At 46.1% G+C, this 23,270-nt stretch overlaps 1 protein-coding gene across 1 annotated transcript; it reads right to left on the minus strand.

The window, feature by feature from the left end:
• Positions 1 to 9,333: 9,333 nt before the first annotated feature.
• Positions 9,334 to 22,537, minus strand: LOC137357360 (leucine-rich repeat-containing protein 55-like). Its single transcript, XM_068023629.1, has 2 exons — positions 21,934 to 22,537; positions 9,334 to 9,569 (listed from the first exon to the last, which is right to left on the minus strand). Exons 1-2 carry the CDS (start codon positions 22,535 to 22,537, stop codon positions 9,334 to 9,336), a joined length of 840 nt encoding a protein of 279 aa, XP_067879730.1.
• Between the last annotated feature and the right edge of the window lie 733 nt (positions 22,538 to 23,270).

The following is a 23,270-nucleotide window of genomic DNA, read 5'->3' on the forward strand; positions in this document are numbered from 1 at the left end:
GGAGCATGGTGTTTGGAGTGTGGTGTCTCGAATGCAGTGTCTGAGGTGCAGTGTCTGGAGTGCGGTATCTGGAGTGCGGTATCTGGAGCGCGGTGTCTGGAGTGCGGTATCTGGAGTGCAGTATCTGGAGTGCGGTGTCTGGGGTGCGGTGTCTGGGATGCTGTGTCAGGAGTGTTGTGTCTGAAGTTTGGTGTCTGGGGTGTGGTGTCTGGACTGTCAGGTCTGGAGTGCTGTGACTGGAGTATGGAGTTTGGGGCGGGTGTCTGGACAGTGCTGTCTGGGAAGCGGTGTCTGGAGTGCAGTGTCCAGAATGTGGTGGCTGGATTGCTGTGTCTGAAGTGTGCTTATTGTTTAATTTCTCACCTACTGTGGTACCATGCTAAGTGTTCCTTATAGGCACATTTTCCATGGAACATTGGGTCGAATATTAGAGTATAAGAAATAAGAGCGGGAGTAGGCCATTTTGCCCCTAGAGCCTGCTTCCCCATTCAATAAGATCATGTCTAATCTTCTACCTCAACTCCACTTTCCCGCCCTATCCCTCACTTCCCTCAGCGCCCAAAAATCTATCGATCTCAGTCTTGAATATACTCAAGGACTGAGCATCCACAGCTCACTGGGATAGAGAATTCCCAAGATTCACAACCTTCAGAGTGAAGAAATTTCTCCTCATCGCAGTCCCAAATGGCCGTCACCTTATCTGAGACTGTGACTCCAAGGTCTAGACTTCCCAGCTAGGGTGAACCGACCTCTCGGCATCTGTTAAGCCCCTTGAAGAGTTTTATATGCTTCAACGAGATTACCTCTTAATTTTCTGATCTCCAGAGTATGGCCCCATTCTGCTCAATCTCTCCTCACAGGACAACCCTCTCGTCCCAGGAATCAAGCTCGTGCACCCCCTCTGAGGCAGGTATATCCTTCCTTAGCTAAGGAGGCCAAAAACGGTCCACAGCTTATCCCCAAAATACTGATCACTCAGTGAGTATAATCCAATGATCGTCTTAGGCATTCAGGCTGTCTGTAGATGCCTTTAACCCGTGTTCATAATCAAGAACACAGATTCCTTCAGCACTCCTGTCCCTCCTTTGAACTGAAACTTGAGTGTATGCGAATGGGATGGTGTTCCGACAGGAAGAGTGTGGTGTGAATCTCATGTGGTCTCCAAAGGCTTTTACCGTAGGATTCACATCAGAGATGGCGTGGGTTGTCCACTATTCTGTCCTGGACCCTTCAAGAGCAAACATCACACCATGATCAGGCCAGAACAAATGCATTTATTTACAAGTTCGTTACACAGAAGCAGGGGTGGAAAACCCACAAGATGCTGATAGTACAAATGCTTATATATATATATTTTGTTAAAAATCACAAGGTTGAATCCGTCTTCCGCAGGCTCCTCCGAGATGCGTTTCTTGGACAAACTGGAAATCGGCAAGGCTTCATGATGAAACAGACTGTCGTGGGTATCCAGGTTGAGGGTTTCTATGTGGTGAGGTGATACTCCAGCCCACCACACACAGAGTGGGGCCTGCTGCCAATCTTAGACACAACTGTAACTGGGGAAAAAAGAATTACAAGAAGGCTCTACCACAGACATTTCCGACCTTGCAGGCCTCTGGTTAAAGAACTGTCAGTTGAGCCAGTTCAAAGACACAATGGTGCTTTAAGTGCATAGAGTAAGCGAGGAGCTGCAGTTCACACCTCATGGGTTCACACTCCATGAATAATTGACGCTTAGACCATTTTTTAATCTCATTAGTTTGGGCGCAAGCTTTGGCACCACTGGCTAATTTGTACTGCAAAGGCCCTGGCAGACGATCGGGTCTCTCACAGGGGCTGCATATCTTTGGGACAAGCTTTTAAATATTAGCGGCTGCGTTGATTTAGGGGACATCGAAAGTCATTTAAAGGCCTGCGTTTAGTGACACCGCAAGCCCCGCCTGGCCAAGATTAAAATGATTGGGTGATTTCCACCCCGTCGATCATGCCTGCAGACTGCACCACGATAAGTGACTGCTTTTGAGCTGATGCACATAATTTGCGTTATGTAGCCATCCTCCACTCACTGCATTTTTGCTGGAGAAATAATCCTGATGTACCGGAGAGTGCGTTTGCTGTCGTTATGGTCATGGGTTTGGAGAGGCTAAAATAAAACCACGAGTCCCAAACTGCCTCCAATTCACTGGCTGACACAGTGGTGTCAATATTTACTCCATTTCAAAATACAGCCAGCACAAAGCCGATTATTAAGTTGCATTACACCGTCTATCTAAAGTCATGTAAAAAGAAGATATAATACAGAAATTCCCCTCTACTTCTATCACAGTCTGTGCCAGGAAACATCTGGAAACTTCCAGCTGGCTTTAGGACCAGGAAATCTGTTGATTTGTGTCATTAAACATTTACAAGGATCATACCAGAAATGAGAGGTTATCATTATCAGGAAAGTCTGAACGTCTGGGGCTCTTTTCAGAGAAGGCTGAGGGGTGACCTAATAGAGGGCTTTAAAACTACGAAGGGGCTCCAGAGGGAAGACATAGAGAAAATGTTTCCACTCGTGGGGGAGACCAGAACCAGGGGGATGTCAATATAGGACAGTCACTCATAAATCCAATAGGAAATTCAGGGGAAATTTCTTTACCCAGAGAATGGTGAGAATGTGGAACTCGCTACCACAGGGAGTGGTTGTGGCGAATGGCATAGAAGCATGTAAGGGGAAGCTAGGTAAGTAAATGAGGGAGAAAGGAATAGAAGGATATGCTGATGGGGTGGGATGAGGCTTTTGTGTAGCATAAACACCGACATGGACTAGTTGGCACGAATGGCCCTTTCTGCTATACATTCTACAGAAGACTATGTGACTTCCTTGGAGCCACTTGCTGATGAACCCAAACACAGCTCAACAGAGGCGTGAAAATGAAGGAAAACAGCCCGTGAGATCAAAAATCATCCACAACAGCTTCTCCTTCCTTATATATTAGAGGGACCTCCTCCAACATTTTCCTATCTGACAGATAGGCTCATTCATTTTTATTGCTCAAACCAAGGCTGCTCAGTTGTTAAGTTTTAGTTTTTTTAGTTTTAGAGATACAGCACTGAAACAGGCCCTTCGGCCCACCGAGTCTGTGCTGACCATCAACCACCCATATTATACTAATCCTACACTAATTCCATATTCCTACCACATCCCCACCTGTCCCTATATTCCCCTACCACCTACCTACATTAGGGGCAATCGCTAATGGCCAATTAACCTATCAACCAGCAAGTCTTCGGCATGTGGGAGGAAACCGGAGCACCCGGAGGAAACCCACGCAGACACAGGGAGAACTTGCAAACTCCACACAGGCAGTACCCAGAATTGAACCCGGGTCGCTGTGAGGCGGCGGTGCTAACCACTGCGCCACTGTGCCGCCCTTATGAAAGGAGAGCAAGACTGAGAGGCATGTTTCTCATCCTAGAACAATCCATGACCTTCAGGCTAAAACATTTCAATCCTAACAGATTATAGCTGAAGAATAATTATTAATTCTGTGTAAAGCCTGTGATGAATCTATTAAAGACGGGGGAATGTGGAAAAGCTTGCATCTGAAAGACTTGCATTTAAGCAGGGCCTTATACTTTATTGACCCATGGAAGCTCATAGCCGAGGAGAAGGCCATTCGGCCTGGTTCACCTCTGTCAGCCCTCTGCTAGAGCCATCCAAAATGAATCTCCCCCAACGCTATGCAAAGCAAAATGCTGCAGAGGCTGGAAATCTAAAATAAAGACAGAAAGTGCTGGAAACACTCAGCAGGTCAGGCAGCATCTGTGGAGAGAGAAAAACAGAGTTAACGTTTCAGGTCAGTGACCTTTCATCAGAAATGGAATTGTTTTAAACAAGTTTAGAGACAGAAAAGTGGGGGAGGGGAGGAAAGACCAAAACGAAAGGTAGGCTAGGATAGGGTGGAAGGCCGAAGAGATCAAATGGCAGAAGGGATGATGGTGCAAGGCAACAGGAGATGGTAATGGGGCAAGTGAGGAAACAAAAGATGGGTCTGGAGGAGGTGTAAATGGCAACAGCAGAATCATTAGCAAAAGCTGTTGTCCGAAAAAATGGGAGCAGTGGTTATGATCTGAAATTGTTGAACTCAATGTTGAGTCTGAAAGGTTTTAAAGTGTTGATTCGAAATCACCTCGAGCGTGTGTTGATCTTCATCTAATCGCACTTCCCCCCTCACTCCCCATAATCCTATATCAATTGAAAACTAATTCCACTGCCCCACGCTCTCCATAAACCTGCATCTTCCTTTGGTTCAAACATGTACCCACTTTTCCATTAAGAGATGCAATGGTCCCTGCCTCACCTACTCCCTATGGCAAGGCATTCCATGCTCCAATGTGTAAAAGAAACTTCTCCTAATCTTAATATTCACTCTCTTAGCAAACATGGCTAATATTAAACTCCCAACCAGTGTCACTAAAAACTAGACTATTCGGTCATTTATCTCATTGCTATTTGTGGGCTCCTTCTGTGCGCAGATTGACTGCTGCATTGCCCTGCATTATAGCAGTAACTTCACTTCGAAAGCACTCCATTGGCCGGGAAGTGTTTTGGGACGTGTTGTGTCGGGAAAGACGTGATATCAATGCAAGTCTTTTCATCTCATTAGTAGGAATCCAAAACCCAAGGCCCCAGAGATGATGCCCAATTCTTCCGAGCCCCGGTAGGTCAAGAGGCAATTCTAACAGAACAACTATCAATTAATGGTGCCTGTCATTCACGGGGTTTCAACACTGACCTCAATGAACATATCCATTGAGAGGCGGAGGACCCTCATGAATCTAACCTCCCAGCCGCCATCAATCCCAGCATGTCTGTGTAAGGAAAGAGTTAATCAGACGGTTCAAAGTCTACTCATCTTGTAATAATATTAATCTTTAGCCTTTGCTTGTTAGACTGGGATGCAAAACTCAATTTAAGGTAGTGGCTACTGAACCAAGGCTGACTGCAGACAATGGTCATTTTCAGGATGAATGAATTGCCTGCGTAATGAGGGAACTAATAAAGATTGGCTAATACATACTGATTTCTAAATTTCAGGGAGCTGTAGTCATTGCTAGTGGGTGCAGGGAGATTAGTTAGTCCTGCAAAAGGAGAATATCTGTGCTTGCATCATCCTCTTCAATTGGGATTTCTGTAGAATCCGGAGATTGACTGGTCCTGAATGGGACAGAATCAGACTGATAGTAGAAGGCTTCACTTGGTAGAATAGCAATTAAATATAACAGGAACGAAACTGTTGATATGTGAGGGAGTTTTACTGGGGAAAGCATGTTATGTAAGAAAACCAGCTTATTAACTAAAGTCGCGAATAAGGGACAAATTAAATTAAGTTCTCCTTATATGGAGTTGTATTTGTTGTCACGTATAGTCATGCAATGCAGAAATAAGTGGTGACGTAAATGGGGGTGAGAGAAATGTGGTATTTTGTGCTGATGTCTTGAATTTGTACAAGAATAAGGTATCAAGCTCTGAACTGTAATGCATTTGAATCCCTAACCTCTCCATGCCCTGGTGTGCTTGTCAGTACTATCTGTTAAGTGTAGCTTCAATATTAAACGTATCCTGTATGCTAAATAAATCTATGAACTCCAACTCAATGACTGAAATAGGAGCTGAGGGAGCATCTAATCAGCAACAAAAACCTTCCTCTAACACTTGACCAGCTTGAACGCCAATTAAGAGCCTTCATTCGTCAAAGCGGGAGCTTGGCAAATGCCAGCTTTAAGATTGTTTCTGTAAAGGCACTAATTGTGCATGGCTCCGTGGGGGCTTGGTAGATCTGCTCAGGGAGAATCCCAGGTATCGACCTCTGGAGAAGACGTCCATTTCAGTCAAATGTCAGCCAGCAGGATGCACTGCTGGAACCCTGGGACTAATGGTTTTCCTTCAAATGTCACAACACTGACAGTGTTCTCTCCTGTAGGGCTGTTGCCCTTCAAGATTTTGTTTTTGTGTTACGCTCATGAAGATGATGGCTGTTAGTGCTGGAGAGGGTTCACGGATTGGGTGGAAGGGGAATATTAACTCCTAATAGCATGTGGGGGCATGGTACTACAGCGGTTCAGGAAGGCAGCCCACTACCACCTTCTCCAGGGCAATGAAGAATGAGCAATAAATGTTGCTCCTGCCCGCAATGCCCTCATCCCCAGAATGAATAAAAGAAATAGCAGAGGGAGACAGCGCTGCTTCATGAGAATCTAAGAACACAAGGAATTGGAGCAGGAGTTGGCCATGTGGCCCCCGAGAGAATGCTCCGTCATTCAATACGATCACGGCTGATCTCCTGCCTCAACTCCTCAACTTTCCCACCTGATCCCCAAATCCTTTAATTCCCTTAGTGTTCAAAAAATATCCTTAGTGTCCAAGACATCAAGCGTTAGCCAACATGAACGGTGCTGTCAATTGAAGATTCCACGATTATAAAGGAAAGTGCGGGATCTACTGAAACAAGAAAGGTGAAAGGTCATCAACCTGAAACACTTCACTAATGCTGCTTGACCTGCTAAGTGTTTCCTGCATTTTCTTTTCTTTATTTCAGAGTTCCAGAACCTGCAGGATTTTGCTTTTTTTCCCTTCCTTGAGGGAAAAGCGCTCCTTATACATCGCTCTCTGTAGTGAAGGACTAAAATCCTAGGGGGTGCAGTTTGGGTGGGGGAAGTTAGGTCTCAGAAAGGAAGCAAGAGGGAAACTCAAGAAAGTGGGTAAATAGAATTGAGGTGCAAATCGGCTATGATCTAATTGAATGGTGGAGCTGGATTGAGGGGCTGAATGGCCTACTCCTGCTCCGAGTGTTTCTATGTCGCCAACACGTGATCAAGTTGTCCAAACTGTTACCAGGAAAGATCAATTAGGCAGATAGTGTGGATGGGGTCAAAGGGCATTTAAGTAGATAGAATGAATAGGGTCAAAGAGCAATTGGAAGCATTTCAAGAGAGTAGGGTTTGTAGTATATAGTGGATAAATGGGTTGAAAACTAACTACTATATATGGGTATAGTTATGCCATAGTTATGGTACTGGATTAGCCACCAACATGGTATTAGTTCAGATGCTGCCACTGTAAGTGATGGTGTTGAAGTCAATAAACCTGGCACTTTGTGTGCTGGCACGGGGAATGCAGTGAAATTGCAGTGAAAAATCCAAACGGTTCATGGAAGAGAATCTTCTTATGAGTGACTCTTAATCCGCTCAATTGTTAGGACAATGGAGGATGTGCAATAAATGACAGCCTTACTCACATCCTGAGGATGAATCGACAAGTGGTGGGCTGGGTGGGATCTAATGGGTTGTTTTTTGCTGTTCCTTAGAAATGCTCACGTATACAATCAGGAGATCTCTGCTGCTCCTCCAATTCTGGCCTCCTGTGCATCCCAGATTTTCATCACTCCACCATTGGCAGCCGTGTCTTCAGCTGCCTGGGGCCCCAAGCTCTGGAATCCCCTCCCTAAACCTCTTCGCCTCTCTCTCTCCTCCTTTAAGACGCTCCTTAAGACCGAGCTCTATGAATAAACTTCTTTGTCACCTGTCCGAATATCTCCCCTTACGTTGCTCGCTGTGAATCTTTGATGGTAACCAGTGAAGTACCCTGGGACTTTTTATTACATTAAAGGCGCTATATAAATGCAAGGTGGTGTTGTTGCCGAGATAGCGTGTTTTGCAATGTGGTTCTACTGCACATTTTAATCTAGCCCCCACGCGCTCACAGGTTCATTAACAATCCTGAGCCAATTCTGGCAAATGTCATCCTTACTCGGTTTTGTTTTCGGAAAGCTGCATTTCAATCCCACTTCAGTTTTCTTTTTAAAGGCAAACAGATTCAAGACTCTCAGTATTCATAAAATGTTTAAAATTCTGGCGGTTATCAAGAGATGTCAGATAAAGTCAGATGAATGACCAGGTGCCTACAAAACTGTTATTCCATTAAAACTGTTTTTTAATACAGTCGACTCCTCGCCCATCAAATATTCTTGGCGTTCTCAAACTTAAACTTAATCATAAATGCGTTGACAAACAGCTTTTTCTATCAGTCAACTTCATAGAGTTAGATTCAGTTCAGAACTGATCATCAACTATTTATAGAAAGGGCTATACCTACCCACGGTTAGCAATGTACATTAGAGACACGTACCTTCGAACACCTCCCGTAGGGATTATTAAATTTCCCCACCACCTGTTTGATAGGTGGAGCATTAAGGCCAGCACGGGCCTTTTGGGCCAAACGGCCAGTTGCTGTGCCATACAGTCTAAGCAAGTCTAAGTAAATTTGCTCCTCACCCTAGCTGAGAAATATAATGCAAAGTCAAGTGTTCAAATCACAGTCCTCTGCTTTCTTATCAATCCCGTTTGTCAGTGTTCAATTGGGCTCCAGAAGCCATTTGGGTCCATGCCAACACTGAACCCAGAATTAAATGCCGTCTCCCTCTCCCTCTTTTACTCAGTGCTAAGTACAAATGAAGAATTTGTTCTAATCTTCTCTCCTCTTCACACGGTGTAGGGCTCTGGTCTTCTTTTGTTGGGAAGTCTTCAATGTGATCTTCAATTCCTTATATGGGACTATAAATGTAAGCGATGAGTTCAAGGTCCTCCTTCCCATCCAAATTTTGAAATATTAAAGTTTCAGTCGCCGTGCACCATTAAAATCTCAGTTAAAATTTATTTGGTTAATTGGTAGATTCAACTCTCGTCTTCCTTGCTTGACAATTGATGCGATGATGACAATTGAATAATGTTTGGTTTTTACTGGTCCTCATCATCACCGTCAGGAAAAACAGTTTGGAATCATACTCTGATCTTCAATTGTACAAATAGCACAGAAAATAAGACTTAACCCTCCAGGTCCAGTGGTAATAGCGTCAAGAGACTTGACGCTTTTTTCAAGACCTCTCTGTTCCAATGCTGGTGAAGGCTGGTGGGTTCACTTTTGATCCAAAAGAAGTAGTTACCAAGTCCAAGTACAACCTTAGCTTCTCCAGATCACTCGCTCCAACAGCACCCAAATGCCTCGTTTCCTTCACTATCCTCACTCAAGAGTGTCATGACTTGTGGAGTCAAATCCATAGTTTCCTCACGTGCCTTTCACCGCCAAAGACAGCAAGAATATAAAAGGAAAAGTTGGTTCTCACGAACCCGGGCGCTACTCCTGACAAAACACTTTGCGGTCTCGCTTTGTCTCGCAGTCGAGATCTCATCCCAGTTTCTCCTCCCTCGCTCTTCCTTCTTGCAGGCGTGCGGGCCGAATATAAGGAGTCAAAATCCAATCTTGCTTGCAGTTGGGTAGTCCACTGAGTGTCACATCTCTTCCTCTTCACTCGCCTTGTTCCAGCGGTGGCAGCAGTTGGCGGTTATTCCCAGGAGAAAGTTTGTCGCGACTGAGGCGATGGACACGATGAAACCCACAAAGGCGATGAAGAGATAATCGTCCAAAGTTAAAGAGAAGCGGCAAGCTTTAAAGCTCTCTTCAGTCAAGGTGAAGATTGGAATACCTTTGACCTCCGCTGGACCAGCACACTCCACTTCCCTGGAATCTGACACAAAGTTACAAGGGGAAAAAGAACCCTGATAGTCAATTCTATTCAATTGGGCAGAACCTTACATTTATGACCGGCATGCGTGTTAGCATCTGCTTTGGAGTCTAAGGGCTGGATTTTAAGAGCCCGTCAATGCTCTTGACGGCTGGTGAGCTGCCGCAACCTCATTTAAATACCCAGGGCAGCCCACCCCTCCCAAATGTAGTAGTATTCCACTCCCCCCCCTCCCAAATGTACCAAAGTAAAATTGTAATGCCCCTTTTCCACTCCCCAATAACAATTACATTAACTATTTGCCCTTTGCCCTCCCAAAACACTTACCTTTGAAATCTGACCTTCCCCACCCAAGACTGTACAAAGTTTAAAGTTCACCCCTTCCCACCATCCCCTGCACTCATTGTGTTTATTTGACCCCGTATCAATCCCAAACTAATCCTGCTGCCCCACTCTCTTGCCCACAGACAGGGAAGTGAAGGTGCGGGAGTGCCAGCTGCTACACTGAGGATTGTGGCGGGCCCAGAAGATTGGAAGTGAGTGTATTTAAATTTATTCGTCGTACTGATTTACATCGGGGGGGCCCGTTAAAATCCCAGCCTAAGTGTCAATTGTGTTGCACGGTGTCTATCTCAATAGTCAACAGTCTAATTAAAATTACCTTCTCACTGCAGTAATTCCTCCTCTATAGTGTTGGTCAAGCTCCAACAGTGTGATTATGGTATAAGAAAAGCAGACCCAGATAAAAACATACTCGATACAAACGTATAAAGAAAGAACTTACATTTATATAGCGCCTTTCGCCTCCTCAGGTCATGCCAAAGCGCTCTACAACCAATGAAGTACTTTTCTGAGGTGTCGTCACTGTTGTAATGTAGAGAACAAGGCAGCCAATTTGCACACAGCAAGCTCCCACAAACAGCAATGTGATAATGATCAGATAACCTGGATTTTTTTTTTTTAGGGCTGCTGGTTGGCCCCCGGATGCTGTAGAGAACTCCTCTGCTCTTCTTCACGGGATCTTTAACATCCACCTGAGCGAGCAGATAGGGTCTCGATTGAATGTCTCAGCTGTGAGTCAACACCTCTGACAGTGCAGCACCCCCTCAGGACTACACTGGCCTGCCAGCCTGGTGATCTCATTGGCTAGGAAGCATTTTGGGATGGCATGAATTTGTGAAAGGCGCTACATAAATGCAAGTGCCTTATTCCTTTACAGGTCTGTATTGAGTATTTTTGTTTCAACTTTGAGTGCCGATCACTCTCTGTGCGATGCAGAATTTCCTGCCAACTGTCCTAAATTTGCTTGTTAGTAGTTTGAACTCGTGTCCCCTTGTCTTAATCTCACAAATTCGTTGGAAGTGGTTTTCCCCGGATCTACCTTTTCGATAATATCTACTATTTAACATATCTCCATAAGTTCCCCTCTCACTTGCCATCTTTACCAAGCAAAAGGCCCAAGTTTCTCCAGTCCCGATATCAATCCTCCTCCTTTAACATTCTGCCTGCTGGCCCTTCTGTTGCCTTCCTTGATGACCAAAGCTGATAGATTTTCAACCAAATACTCTTTGCCAGACAGGTTGCCGAGAAGAGGGGACCCATCTGATATCTCCCTTCCAGAGTTGCTCACCCACCATGTCCCCATTACTGTAACTGCGGTGAGGGGTTTGGGTCAGGCACCCGCTTTGGACATCTGTTTCTTCTCTCCAGCCGTTGGAGAAACAGAAGGATCAATGTTCACTGCCCTTGTCCAACGTTAACAGGAGTGTAATGCCCTCAGTCACTGTCCCGCCCCGTGAGCGCCGGCGATGCGGCTGACGCCATTTTGAATTAGGCCTATTTGCTTTCGTCCGAGGCACCTGCCTGATTCAGATGATCTGATGCTTTTAGTATAGGAATCGGTCCTAGGAGTTTAGGCTACGGGGAGAATAGGGCAGTGAGATTAATTCAAGATTGATACAGGGCTATGGGGAGAGAGCAAGGCAGAGGGATTAGTTTGGGATTGATAGAGGGCTGTGGGGAGAGAGCAGGGCAGTGGGATTAGTTTGGGATTGAAACCGGGCTATGGGGAGAGAGCAGGGCAGTGGGATTAGGTTGGGATTGATACAGGGCTATGGGGAGAGAGCAGGGAAGTGGGATTAGTTTGGGATTGATACAAGGCTATGGGGAGAGAGCAGGGAAGTGGGATTAGATTGGGATTGATACAAGGCTATGGGGAGAGACTGGGGCAGTGGGATTAGTTTGGGATTGATACAGGGATCTGGTGAGAGCGCAGGGCAATGGGATTAGTTTGGGATTGATACAGGGCTATGGGGAGAGAGCAGGACAGTGGGATTAGTTTGGGATTGATACAGGGCTATGGGGAGAGAGCAGGGCAGTGGGATTAGTTTGGGATTGATACAGGGCTATGGGGAGAGAGTAGGGCAGTGAGATTAGTTTGGGATTGATACAGGGCTGTGGGGAGAGAGCAGGGCAGTGGGATTAGTTTGGGATTGATACAGGGCTATGGGGAGAGAGTAGGGCAGTGAGATTAGTTTGGGATTGATACAGGGCTATGGGGAGAGAGCAGGGCAGTGAGATTAATTCAAGATTGATACAGGGCTATGAGGAGAGAGCAAGGCAGAGGGATTAGTTTGGGATTGATACAGGGCTATGGGGAGAGAGCAGGGCAGTGGGATTAGTTTGGGATTGATACAGGGCTATGGGGAGAGAGCAGGGCAGTGGGATTAGTTTGGGATTGATACAAGGCTATGGTGAGAGACTGGGGCAGTGGGATTAGTTTGGGATTGATACAGGCTATGGGGAGAGAGCAGGGCAGTGGGATTAGTTTGGGATTGATACAGGGCTATGGGGAGAGAGCAGGGCAGTGGGATTAGTTTGGGATTGATACAGGGCTGTGGGGAGAGAGTAGGGCAGTGGGATTAGTTTGGGATTGATACAGGGCTGTGGGGAGAGAGCAGGGCAGTGAGATTAGTTTGGGATTGATACAGGGCTATGGGGAGAGAGCAGGGCAGTGGGATTAGTTTGGGATTGATACAGGGCTGTGGGGAGAGAGTAGGGCAGTGAGATTAGTTTGGGATTGATACAGGGCTATGGGGAGAGAGCAGGGCAGTGAGATTAGTTTGGGATTGATACAGGGCTATGGGGAGAGAGCAGGGCAGTGGGATTCTCTCACACCCTATGGATTGAGTGTGTCCTTTCAATCTAAGTGTCTATCGAGCCACTGCTGAGGATTGAAGTAGCTCCTGGAGTCTGACTGCATGTAGGCAGCCTGTAATGAACTGAAGTTTTAAACAAGTAAGCCCAATGCAGCTGCAATATAAACAGACAGTTAATGAGAGCTTGTTTTGCGAAGTGTGATGGAACTTTTAAGACAGGCAGGGTGCCAAAAAGAAGGAGCTGGAGCTCTTTCATTTCATTTCAAGAACTTATGAGTCACTTCTTAAACCAATGTCACAAACGCTGGGATGTGAAGCAGTGCTGGATCCATAATGACACCGAGGCTTCATCATCCACTTGCTCTGCAAAGTCAAATCAGTGACATTCAGGGAGCTCCTGATCTCAGGAACTCTACATTTTACTCCAACAGCCACTAATTATACACTTAGCGAATGGATTAATATTGTGTACGAGCCACAGTACATTTTTCTGAACTTAGTTCTGAGTGTAAATGCCCTCTACACTGTCCCATCAAACACTCCCAGGACAGGTACAGCACGGGGTTAGATATAGAGTAAAGCTCCCTCTACACTGTCCCATCAAACACTCCCAGGACAGGTACAGCACGGGGTTAGATACAGAGTAAAGCTCCCTCTACACTGTCCCCCATCAAACACTCCCTGGGACAGGTACAGTACGGGGGGTTAGATACAGAGTAAAGCTCCTTCTACACTGTCCCCATCAAACACTTCCCAGGACAGGTACAGTACGAAAAAAAAAAGAAAAAAAAAAAAAACGGGGTTCGATACAGAGTAAAGCTCCCTCTAAACTGTCCCATCAAACACTCCCAGGACAGGTACAGCACGGGGTTAGATACAGAGTAAAGCTCCCTCTACACTGTCCCCCATCAAACACTCCCTGGGACAGGTACAGTACGGGGGGTTAGATACAGAGTAAAGCTCCTTCTACACTGTCCCCATCAAACACTTCCCAGGACAGGTACAGTACGAAAAAAAAAAGAAAAAAAAAAAAAACGGGGTTCGATACAGAGTAAAGCTCCCTCTAAACTGTCCCATCAAACACTCCCAGGACAGGTACAGCACGGGGTTAGATACAGAGTAAAGCTCCCTCTACACTGTCCCCATCAAACACTCCCAGGACAGGTACAAAAAAAAAAAAACAGGGGTTAGATACAGAGTAAAGCTCCCTCTACACTGTCCCCATCAAACACTCCCAGGACAGGTACAGCACGGGGTTAGATACAGAGTAAATCTCCCTCTGCACTGTCCCCATCAAACACTCCCAGGACAGATACAGCACGGGGTTAGATACAGAGTAAAGCTCCCTCTACACTGTCCTCATCAAACATACCCAGGGACAGGTACAGTACGGGGGGTTAGATACAGAGTAAAAAAAAAAAACGGGATTAGATATAGAGTAAAGCTTCCTCTACACTGTCCCCATCAAACACTCCCAGGACAGGTACAGCACGGGGGTTAGATACAGAGTAAAGCTCCCTCTACACTGTCCCCATCAAACACTCCCAGGACAGGTACAGCACGGGAGTTAGATACAGAGTAAAGCTCCCTCTACACTGTCCCCATCAAACTACACATAAGGGGATATAAGGGACAGTAAAAGAAAAAAAAAAAAACGGGGGTTAGATACAGAGTAAAGCTCCCTCTACACTGTCCCCATCAAACACTCCCAGGACAGGTACAGCACAGGGTTAGATACAGAGTAAAGCTCCCTCTACACTGTCCCCATCAAACACTCCCAGGACAGGTACAGCACGGGGTTAGAAAAAGGAAACGGGTTAGATACACAGTAAAGCTCCCTCTGCGCTCTCTGATTAAATGCACTCCCAGCGCCCCTACTCTGCCCTCAGACAATCTCCCTATGCTGTCCCACTGTGGTATTTATCGATTTCCTGTCTGATTTTTCGCACTGCTTGACCGACATCCAAGATTGGATGAACAGAAATTTCCTGCAACTAAATACTGTGAAGTCTGAAGCTATTCTCTTTGCTCCCTGCCACAGACTTTGTTCTCAAGCCGCAGTCTCCATCCTTGGCAACGGTCTGAAGCTGACGCAGTCCGTTCACAACACTGGTGTTGTGTTTGATCCCCAGCTGAGCTTCCAATCACATGTCCAGCCCGCCATCAAGACTGCCTACCTCCGCCTCCGTAACATCGCTTGACTCCGCCCTGCCTCAGCTCATCTGCCGCTGAAACCCTCATTCATGCCTTTGTTACTTCTAAACTTGACTATTCCAACTCTCGCCTGGCTGGACTCCCAGCTTCCACACTCTGTAGACCCCAGCTCATCTGAAACTCTTCTGCCCATTTCCTAACTCACTCCAAGACTCGAAGCCCTTCAGTCCCTGTGCTCGCATTGACTTCTGGTCCGACAATGTCTCAAGTTTAAAATTCCCATCCTCGTGTTCCAATCCCTCCATGGCCTCAGCCCTCCCTATCTCTGTGACCTCCTCCAGCCCCAAAGCCCTCCGGGATCTCTGTGCTCCTCCAATTCTGGCCTCTCCACTCCCTTAGCCCGACCATTGGTGGCCATGCCATCAGCTGCCTGGGCCCTAAGCTCTAGAATTCCTTCCCCAAGCCTGTCCTCCTTGCTACCATCTTTCCCATCTGTTACAATGCTCCTTAAAACCTACCTCTGTGACCAGGCATATGGTCACCTGAACTAATTTCTCCTTCTTTGGCTTGTTGTCAATATTTGTCAGTAGTGCTCCCTGGGGTGCTTTATAAATGCAAATGGTTGTCATCTCACACCCCTGCGATGTCATGTGCATCTCGGTACGGATAGGGCCTCATGCTCAGCAGCCATGTGATCTCCTGAGAGAGGCAAGTGGCCATTTAGAGTCATTACAACACAGAAGGAGGCCATTCATCCCATCGAATCCACACCGGCTCTCTGTGGAACCAGTCCCATTCCCCCGTTTTATCCCTGGAGCCCTGCAAGTTCATTTCCCATCCAATTTCATCATGAAATCATTCATCGTCTCCGCTTCCACCACCCTCGTAGGCAGCGAGTTCCAGGTCATTACCACTCGCTGTGTAAAAAAAGTTCTTCCTCACATCCCCCCCTCTTGTCCAAAACCTTCAATCTGTGTCCCCTAGTCCTTGTACCATCAGCTACTTGGAATATTTTTCTTTGTCTACCTTATCTAAATCGTGTACATTGTACAATTATGGAGGGGGGGAGGATATTTCTGCAAAGTTCCTTCCTGATTCCCTGAGGTGATCAAAACTAGTCCAGGAGATCATTCTGACCCTGATTATCTTCAAAAATAAGCCTTTAGGGGTGACCTAATAGAGGTCTTTAACATTATGAAAGGGTTTGATGGAGTGGATACAGAGAGAATATTTCCTCTTGTGGGGAAGAGTAAAACTGGAGGCCATCAGTATAAGATAGTCACCAAGAAATCCAATCGGGAATTCAGAAGGAACTTCTTTCCCCAGAGAGTGGTGAGAATGTGGAACTCGCTACCACAGGAAGTGGTTGAGGTGCATAGCTTTGATGCATTTAAGGGGAAGCTAGACAAGCATATGATGGAGGAGGGAATAGAGGGTTACACTGATAGATTTAGTTGTGAGAAGGTAGGAGGAGGCTCGAGTGGAGCATAACCGCTGGCAAGAACTGTTTGAGCTGAATGGCCTGTTTCTGCCCTGTATATCCCATATAATCCTATGTAACCAGGCACCCACCTCCTGCAAGTACAAATCCCTGGTCCTCCCTAACTTATTCAGTTAAAACAATGAGATGTGATGGTGACTTCAATAAATCAGGACAGACAACAGACGGAAGGTGACCACAAAAGTCATTGGATTGTTGGTAAAAACCCAACGGGTTCCAGAAAGGAACATGCTGTCCTCACCTGGGCTGGGCCTACACAGGACTCCAATCCCACCCCTATTCAGTCTAGGTCTCTATGTGACTCCAGTTCTTCCTCTGCCTGGTCTGGGTCTCTACATAACTCCGGTCCTACACATTTTGGTTGACTCTGCTTTTAGAGATGGGCAATAACTCACGGAATTAATTTCGGAGGGACTTAGTGCACTGGTATTATATTCCTCTGTCTGCTATCTCCACAGGGGTTGAACCCATTTAAAGTGAGGGAATAAAACTCCAGCCTTGAATTAATGAGGAACACTGAAAGGAATCTGGGGACTTCCAGCCCAGTTCACAGTCAGCAGGAGATGGGGACGGAAATTCATTGGTATGAAGGAGGTAAATTATCCATTGCAAACACATAACTACTGGGATGTTACATAGTTCTGGCCTGTGATATTCGCTCAATGGAAGCAAAATCGTCGCCTGGGAGTGTGCATCTTTCTGATGTCCGTGTTGAGGGAGCAACACCTGCTAAATGTTTCACCCCACTTGGAGGGGGCAGAAACTGAAACAACAACCACCTGCATTTATATAGCGCCGTTAACATAGCAAAGCATCCCAAGCTGATTAACAAGAGCGCTATCAATAAAAATATTTTTGACACTGAGGCACAGAAGGGGATATCAGGACAGATGGAGGTAGGTCGAGAGATTTAGGGACGGAATTTTTTTTCCTTATTATTTTCATTCACGGGATGTGAACGTCGCCTGCTAGGACAGCATTTATTGCCCATCCCAAATTGCTCCTTGAGAAGGTGGTGGTGAGCTGCCTTCTTGAACCACTATTGTATATGCAGTACCCATGGCACAGTTAGGGAGGGAGTTCCAGGATTTTGACCCAGCAACAGTGAAGGAGCGGTGATATATTTCCAAGTCAGGATGGTGTGTGACTTGGAGGGGAACTTGGTGTTGCCATGCATCTGCTGCCCATGTCCTTCTAGGTGGTAGAGGTCGCAAATTAGAAGGTGCTGCCAAAGGAGCCTTGCTAAGTTGCTGCAGTGCATCTTGTAAATGGTACACACTGCTGTCACTGTGCGTCGGTGGTGGAGGGAGTGAATGTTTCAGGTGGTGGACGGGGTGCTGATCAAGTGGGCTGCTTCTTCCTCTATGGTGCTGAGCTTCCTGAGTGTTGTTGCAGCTGCACCCACCCAGGCAAGTGGGTGACATGTGCCTCTAGATGGTGGACAGGCTTTGGGGAGTCAGGAGGTGAGTTACTTGCTGCAGGATTCCCAGCCTCTGACCTGCTTTTGTAGCCACAGGCTGATCTAGTCAAGTGTCTGATCAATGGGAACCCCAGGATGTTGATAGTGGGGAATTCAGCGATGATAATGCCATTGAATGTTAAGGGGAGATGGTTAGATTCTCTCTTGTTGCAAATGGACATTGCCTGGCACTTGTGTGGCGCGAATGTTACTTGCCACTTACCAAGTCTGCATGTCGTCCAGGTCTTGGTGCATGTGGGCACGGATTACTTCAGTATCTGAGAAGTTACAAATGGTACTGAACACTGTGCAATCATCAGTGAAAATCCCCACTCCGAACCGTATGATGAAGCAGCTGAAGATTGTCAGGTTTAGGACAGAGCTTAGGGCCAAGGCAGCTGAAACTATGGCCGCTAATAGTGGATCAATTAAAACCAGGCACATGCAAGGGATTTGAGAAAGGGGATGAAAATTTTAAGTCTGAGGCGTAGCTGGGCGAAGAGCCAAGAGACAGCGAGCACAGGGGGCAATGAATGAACAGGACTTGGTGCAAGTTAAGATCCAGGTGACTGATGTTTGAATGAGCTCATAAAGGGTCCCAATGGGACTTTTGCCATACATCAGTTTTCATATGCTTGTACGTAACTTCCCAATAGCAAGATTTTAACTCAGAACTGGTGGATTACTCACCTTGTACTGTGACCACTTAACTGCCACCTGCTCTGGAGTGTGACTGGAATCAGAGAAACCTCTCACTACTGCTAGGGAGACAATTATTTATCTTCTCTAGTCTTGCTTTGAGAGCTTGCACAGTCATCTCAGCCTTGAGATTTATTGCTGCCTCTAAATTGGCCTCTCTGCCTGCATCCATTCATCTCTATTTTCTTGTCAACTAGACATAAACTGAATATGAAAGAGCACGTTATTTTTCCTCTGAACTGGATGGTTCCCTGGGTCACCCAATGCTATGTTGTGAGTTTATCTTCACGTTTAATGACCTAGTTCTGAATAAGTTCTGTTGCCAGTGTAGGCACCTCTTGAACACTGGACCACATTTTGCTTCAATCTCAGTCATGGGTCCTTAAATATTTCTTTTGTGTCTAGTTATATGTCAATGTTTTCTTTTTTTGCTCTTTACAAGGCCAATGCAATTGTGACTGAGCGATGATCTTTCAAAATCCATTCTGTTCTTGTCTCCGCTTAAGGAGGTTGATTGAATAGAGGGGGGACGGGAGGTAGAGTCGCTCTCTGAGACTTCTCCGGGTTTATCCTGATAGTTTCAGTTTCATGGAGGTAGTTCACCTCAAGGAGTTGGCCTCACCTCTAGTTGGCCTCACCTCAAGGAGGTAGTCTCATAAAGGAAGTGGTCCCATCTCAAAGGGGTAGTTTCACTTTGAGTACGTAGTCTCATACTCTTTGAACAAGCCTCTGAGTCCTGGGACCTTCACCTTTTCCATTGATAATATAACCAGAAGCCTGTTGTCCTGCTAACTATTGGCTATCACTACAATTTAACTACCATTTGATCATTGTGTGGGATGTCCCATGACTTGACAACTATGTTGGAGCTGGTAGTATAACTCAGGTCTGCTACCTCCACTGTATCTTAAGCAGGTAGTGCTTCCACCTTGTACCTGAATAAGAACTGCACCTGTAAAGATGATCCGGAGGATGTCGTCATTTTCATCTGTGCGATATTGGCTCGAAAAGATTAATGATCTCTGCACATTTACCCAGTCATAATTAAAGCCAGTTACAGGAAACTATCAGGGTCAGTACATCCACTACAGTACAGGAAACTATCACAGAAGCTTGAGGCTTTCAAACCAATTATCAAAATAAATTATGTATTTCAAACTTTTGTGAGACAGACACTTATTTATGAAATATTTAGATAATTGTTCTATGGGATGTATGTTTTATAGAAGAGAGAAAGAGAGAGAGAGAAAGTGAAAGAAAGACAGAGGGAGAGAGACACAGAGAAATAAATCACGAGAAACAGGAAGTTAGAGAGATAGAGAGACATAACAAGATGGATAGAGAGAGAGAAAGAAAGAGAGAGAAATAGTGAGGTGCATTGAGAGACAAAGAGAAATGAAGCAAGAGAGGGAGATGGACAGAGAGAGAAAGAGACTGAGAGACAGTGATAGAGAGTGAGACAGAGACATAAAGATAGGCAGAGAGACAGAGAGAGTCAGATAAAAAGAAAGACTTGCAATTATATAGCACCTTTCGTGACCACTGCACATCTCAAAATGCTTTACAGCCAATTAAGTACTTTTTCAAGTGTAGTCACTTTTGTAATGCAGATGAATGCAGAGAGAGGCAGAGATAGAGTCAGAGAGAGAGAGAGAGAAAGAGAGACAGAAAGAGAAAGAAAGAGACAGAGTTGAAAATCGACACCAGAGCCCAGGAATGGAAGGGACTGAAGAACATCTGACTGATTCCAAAAATAATGTTCTATCACTCAGTCACACACCCTCTCAGTCGTATGGGCTTGTGAGATGCCACACTGTGTATTTATAGGTAGATTGAGGAAAATTTAGAGCTGCAGAACTGATTGCTCCAAACTAAAACAAAGTCCTTCTATTTTGTAACCAGAGTGTCCCACTAGTCACGACAACCATATAGTACAAAAACACTGCAAATGAAACAGCTTCAATCCATAAGGAGGCTGCAGGCACACTGTGCATCTCTCATCTTCAGTTGTTTTGTGGGCCCCGCCCCCAGAGCTTACCTCGTTGGAGGCCACCCAGGCCTGATCTTGAGGTGTCCCACAGATTGCCTGATTGCCAAGTTTAAACGAGGCCTCAAAAAGGCGGTGTGGGCTGCTTCACTTCCCTACTCGGTCACCCAAAGTTCAAAGGCCAATCCGTGGAGTGTGACCTTCTAGGGGAGGAGGAGATTGGCCATTTCATTCCCACTTGACTCTGGAGCCATCCGGGACTATGATGCCAAACTACATCCCAATGTCAAGACAGAGCTCCCTTTCCACCTATGTTGTGCGTGTAATGCAAATAGTCCTTATTTTCAAGTTGCACCAATTTACCTCTTTCGCAAAATTGCCCCAATTTTTGTTTGCATTGAAAATCTACGCCAATGTTTCTCCACTGCTCTGGGTCATACAGTCAAAACCACGTAGAAGAATGTGAAGATAGATTAAATGTTTCGCTACGTCGAATTTACCCAGCACAGAAACAGGCCATTCAGGCTGTCTGGGCTATGCCAGTGTTCAGGCTCCACAAGAGCTTCCTCGTACCCTTACTTCATCTCACCCTAACAGCATACCCATTCTATTCACTCCTCCCTCATATACTTATCCAGCTTCCCCTTAAATGCTGTTTGCTCCAACTACCCCTCATTCTAACTACATTCTAACTACATGAAGTAAGGGGTGGGAGGAGGCTGTTGAGGAGTATGAACATTGGCTGAGGCCAATTGGGCACGTTTCTGTACTCTTTAAATTATATGTGATGTAAACCATAATTATGAGAATCCTTAAATTGAAAGAAGTCCTCAGATGACCTTAATCCTAGAATCACACAACACAGAATGAGGCCATTTGGCCCATCGTGCCTCTACTATTAGAGCTAACCAATTAATGCCTGACCCCAGCTCTTTCCCCATAGCCCTGGAATGTTTTTTTCCCTACAACTATTTATCCAATTCCCTTTTGAAAGTTACTGTTAAATCTGCTTCCACTGCCCTCTCAGGCAATGCATTCAGATCACAACAACTCACTTGTGTTAAAAAAAAAGTGTTTCCTCATGTCACCTCTGGTTCTTTTGCCAATCACCTTCAATCTGTGTCCCCTGGTTACCGACCCTTCTGCCACTGGAAACAGTTTCTCCTTATTTACTCGATCAAAACCCTTCATGATTGTGAACACCTGTATCAGATCTCCTCTTAACCTTCGCTGCTCTAAGGAGAACAATCCCAGCTTCTCCGCATAACTGAAGCCTCTCACCCCTGACGACCACTCTAGTAAATTGCTTCTGCAATCTTACCAAGGCCTTGGGATCTTTGCTTAAAGTGTAAACTAAAGCATAGACTTATGAAGAGCCCACTGAGACCCCAAGCTCCCTGGTAGCCTACCGGAGTTGCACTGGTGGAGATTTCTGGTCACCCATTTGAGAAGGGGCTCCATGGAACAGCCACAGAACCAGGGGTTGCCCGCCAGTCGGATGGACACAGTGGCCGGGAGACCCTCCAAGAGTTCCTGGCTGATGAAAGTGAGGCCATTGTAGCTGAGGTCCAGGTACTGGAGTTGAGGCAAGCCCGAGAGAGCCTGGGGGGCGATGACAGACAGCCCGGGGTTGTGGCTGAGGACGAAACGGACCAGGTTCCGGGCTGGCTGCAGGAGGTCGGGAGTCACCCGGCTCAGGTTGTTGTAGCTCAGGTCCAGGTGGATGAGCTTCTTCAGGGGCAGGAAGAGGCCGCTGGGGAGGTCAGTGAGGGAGTTGTTGCGCAGGTCCAGGATCATCAGTTCGGTGTAACAGGAGAAATAGCCCAGGGGCAGGGCAAGGACCTTGTTGTGTGCCAGGCTGAGGTTGGTGATGTGCAAGGGCAGCCCAGACGGTGCCACGACCAGATCCTTCTCGCTGCAGTCTAACGCTTTATGCCAGCAGGTACAAGGTGCTGGACAGCTCCTCGCCAGTCCCCTCGCCACGAACAGCAGAAGCAGAGAGCTCACATACATAATCCTGGCCTCTGTACGTTCTTCCTTCTTTGTCCCCCTCCAGCCTCTTCCTTTTTTCTCCCCCAACCAGGAGAATCCCAGATTACTAAAGGCTCCCTGCCAAAGTAGCAAAGGCTCCCCCTTTAATCACCTTCGCCTACATACAGCTGCCATGGACCCTGTCAACGAGAAGGGAAATCTCGACAATAATAATGATAAAAGCCACCAGAGACAAGTCAAGAAATGCTGCACGGGTTAGAGACGAGTTTTTTTTTACACATTAAACCCACCAATAAGACACAGACACTACAACAGCAGGCCACAAATTAATGCAAAGCTGGTTGCAAACATTAACCTGCTTGTCTATTTACAAGTGTCTGCAATGGATAAGATGCAGTACTTACCAAAGCGTCTGCTGAAAGATAGACCGGGACAAAGGTGCTCGTCTTCCTCTCTCATGCTCCCCCAGGTTGAAATCACTCAAAGGATAGGTCCTCCTCCCTTGCACTGGTGTCTCCGCCCTCACCAGCACTCCCCAGCTGAGCCCTTAGGTTTAGGGTTATTAGTTTCAAAAAAAAAAGGGAGAGGACAAGCAAGCAGGATTTTATCTGTCCACAGTCAAATTAAACTGGTTTCTTTATTTTTTTTTTCCCTGTAGGGCCCAGAGCATCCAATGACGTAATGCAGTTGCCTAGCAACTGTCTCCACATCCCCAAACCAACAATTCCAGTCGGTAGCGTTTGCCAAAGCACCC

This window comes from Heterodontus francisci, chromosome 48, assembly GCF_036365525.1.
Source record: "Heterodontus francisci isolate sHetFra1 chromosome 48, sHetFra1.hap1, whole genome shotgun sequence".
NCBI lineage: Eukaryota > Metazoa > Chordata > Chondrichthyes > Heterodontiformes > Heterodontidae > Heterodontus > Heterodontus francisci.